We start from the raw sequence: 2,918 nt of genomic DNA, 5'->3' as shown, positions 1-2,918 counted from the left end.
CAATTGTTTAATGAAATTTCTGAGAATGCCATCCAATGACCATCTGAGCGTATAATTATCAACAAGGCCGCTACAATAAATCAGGTTGATGCTTTAAATACACTAACACAACAAATTGTTTCTTTTGCACAAAAGTTTGAAACTTTTTAGGTGAATACACAACAACCAAGCCAATCTGCGGCTTGTGACATGTGTGGAGGAAATCATCAGAGCCATGAATGTCAAGCAACCAATCACAATGATGAACATGTCAATGTCATCGGTTACAAGAAATATCCTTTTGGAAGTCCAATGGCACAGAAACATCCAGGATTTCAATAGAACAATCCAAATGGTGCAGAGAACTCTCAAAGCTTCCAGAAGCAACAAATACAGGGTACACCTGGATACCAGAATCCAAACCATGGTCAATCAAACTTTAGACCTTATCAACAAGCAGGGCCCTATCAGCAAAGGCCTCAACAAGCTCATTCAAGTCTTGATGATCTTCTGTATAAATATATTAAGGTCACTGATGAAAATATGGAGAGCCAAAATTCATCCCTCAAAAATCTGGAAATACAGTTGAGCCAATTGGCAGCTCTTGTTTTTGAAAAGATTCAAGGTCCCTTACCAAGAAATACAGAGAAAAACCCAAAGAGCACCTTAAGTCCATCACCTTATGGTCAGGTAAGGACCTTGATGAACCCTATGCAGACCAGTCAGAACAACAGGTAAACAATGGTAAGAATGTTGAAACACACTCTGAACCATCATAAGAGAAAGAAGTCACGAAAAAAGAAGAAAACAATATTGAAAAATTGACTCCTCTCCCTGTGACTATTCCCTTTCCACAAAAAATGAAAAAAGAAAAGCTTGACAACCAATTTGCAAAATTTTTGGAGATTTTAAAATAAATTCACATCAATATTCCTTTTACTGATGCTTTGTTATAAATGCCTTCATATGCCAAATTTTTAAAGGAAATTTTGTCAAGTAAAAGAAAATTAGAAGAAGTTTCCGGGGTAATACTTACGGAAAAATGCAGTGCTATACTTCAAAATAAGCTACCACAAAAACTTGGTAATCCAGGCGGTTTTACAATTCCATGCACCTTGGGAGGAGTATATTTTGAAAAGACACTTTGTGATTCTGGAGCTTCAATAAATTTAATGCCATTTTCTATCTTTAAAAAATTAGATCTTGGTGAAATAAAAGACACAAGTGTTTCTCTTCAGTTTGTAGATCAAAGTACTAAGAAACCTAAGGGAATAATTGAAAATGTACTCGTAAGAGTAGATAAGTTTGTTTTCCCTGTAGATTTTATAGTACTTAAAATGAAAGAATGTCCTAATGAACCAATAATTTTAGGTAGACCATTTCTTGCTACAAGAAGAGCAACTATAGATGTTCATCAAGGACAATTAATTTTAAGATTTGATGAAGAAAGAGTCATATTTGATATGAAAAAAATACTAAGATATTCAGGCGATGAAACATCATCTTCATGTTTTTCAATTGACATGTTTAGTTATCTTACAGATGAATTCAAAGATGATCAATTAATTCCAGATTCGATGGAAATATGCTTGATCAAATTAGGCACCACACATGATGATGATCCCACCATCAGAAGAGAAGCTGAAATATTGGACAAAGATTCAGAAGAAGAAGAGATGAAATCTGAACAAGTTCAATCAAAAATTGAACTCAAAACTCTCCCTTCTTATTTGAAATATGTTTATCTTGAGCAAGAATTATTTCCAATAATTATTTCATCTTCTCTTACTGCAGAACAAGAAAATAGTTTGATTAAAGTATTGAAAGCACACAAATGGGGTGGACTGTAGAAGATATTAAAGGGATTAGTCCGGCTATTTTTACACACAGAATCCTCATGGAGGATACCTACAAGCTAATAGTCCAGTCGCAAAGAAGATTGAATCCAACAATGCAGGAAGTAGTAAAAAAAGAGATCGTAAAACTGTTGGCAGCAGGTATTATATACCCCATTTCTGGCAGCCCGTGGGTAAGTCCCATTCAGGTATTACCAAAGAAAGGAGGAATGATAGTTATAAAAAATGAAAATAATGAGCTCATACCTACCAGGACTATTACAGGATGGAGAGTCTGTATTGATTACAGACGTCTCAATGATGTCACTAGAAAAGATCCTTTTCCTTTGCCATTTATTGATCAAATGTTGGAAAGAATTGCCGGATATGGTTTTTACTATTTTCTTGATGGCTATTCAGGATATAATCAGATACCAATTGCACCAGAAGATCAAGATAAGACAACCTTCACATTCCCTCATGGAACATATGTCTATAGGAGAATGTCATTTGGTCTGTGCAATGCCCCTGCTACATTTCAGTATTGCATGTCAGCAATTTTTGCTGACATGACTGACAAATTTCTTGAAATTTTTATGGCTGATTTTATACTATTTGGCAAAACATATAAGGATTGTCTTAACCATTTGACCTTAGTTCTTAAAAGATGTGAAGAAACAAACATAGTTCTTAATTGGGAAAATGACATTTTATGGTTACAGAAGGAATTATTTTAGGACATAAAATCACTGCTAAAGGGATAGAAGTTGATAAGGCAAAATTTAATCTTATAGAAGAATTACCCCCCTCCCACAATTGTGAAAGGAATTAGAAGTTTTCTAGGTCATGCAGGTTTTTACAGACGATTCATAAAAGACTTCTCAAAGATTTCACAACCGCTGACTAACCTCTTGATGAAAGATACTAAGTTTGATTTTTCAGGTGACTGTGTGAAAGCATTTGAAACCCTTAAGGAAAATTTATCAACTGCATTGTAGTTGTGTCCCCTGATTGGAACCAACCTTTTGAGGTAATGTGTGATGCTAGTGATACAACAGTTGGAGCTGTTTTAGGCCAAAGAAGGGATAAGATTTTTCGTCCCAT

The 2,918-nt window shown here is 34.9% G+C and overlaps 1 protein-coding gene across 1 annotated transcript; it reads left to right on the top strand.

Annotated features, from left to right (window-relative positions):
- The first annotated feature begins 214 nt into the window (after positions 1–214).
- Positions 215–1,829, top strand: LOC138879971 (uncharacterized). Its single transcript, XM_070159620.1, has 3 exons — positions 215–376; positions 508–669; positions 963–1,829. The coding sequence occupies exons 1-3, from the start codon at positions 215–217 to the stop codon at positions 1,827–1,829; spliced, it is 1,191 nt and encodes a 396-aa protein (XP_070015721.1).
- Positions 1,830–2,918: the final 1,089 nt, after the last annotated feature.

This window comes from Nicotiana sylvestris, chromosome 10 (assembly GCF_000393655.2).
Source record: "Nicotiana sylvestris chromosome 10, ASM39365v2, whole genome shotgun sequence".
Classification (NCBI taxonomy): Eukaryota; Viridiplantae; Streptophyta; class Magnoliopsida; order Solanales; family Solanaceae; genus Nicotiana; species Nicotiana sylvestris.
This window is presented reverse-complemented; position numbering and strand designations above follow the sequence as displayed.

Coding starts and splice junctions, on each gene's coding strand:
- LOC138879971 (XM_070159620.1), top strand. CDS start 215: ATGAATGTCAAGCAACCAATCACAATGATGAACATGTCAATGTCATCG. Junction 377..507: donor CCAGAAGCAACAAATACAGG/GTACACCTGGAT, acceptor AAATATATTAAG/GTCACTGATGAAAATATGGA. Junction 670..962: donor GTCCATCACCTTATGGTCAG/GTAAGGACCTTG, acceptor AAATTTTTAAAG/GAAATTTTGTCAAGTAAAAG.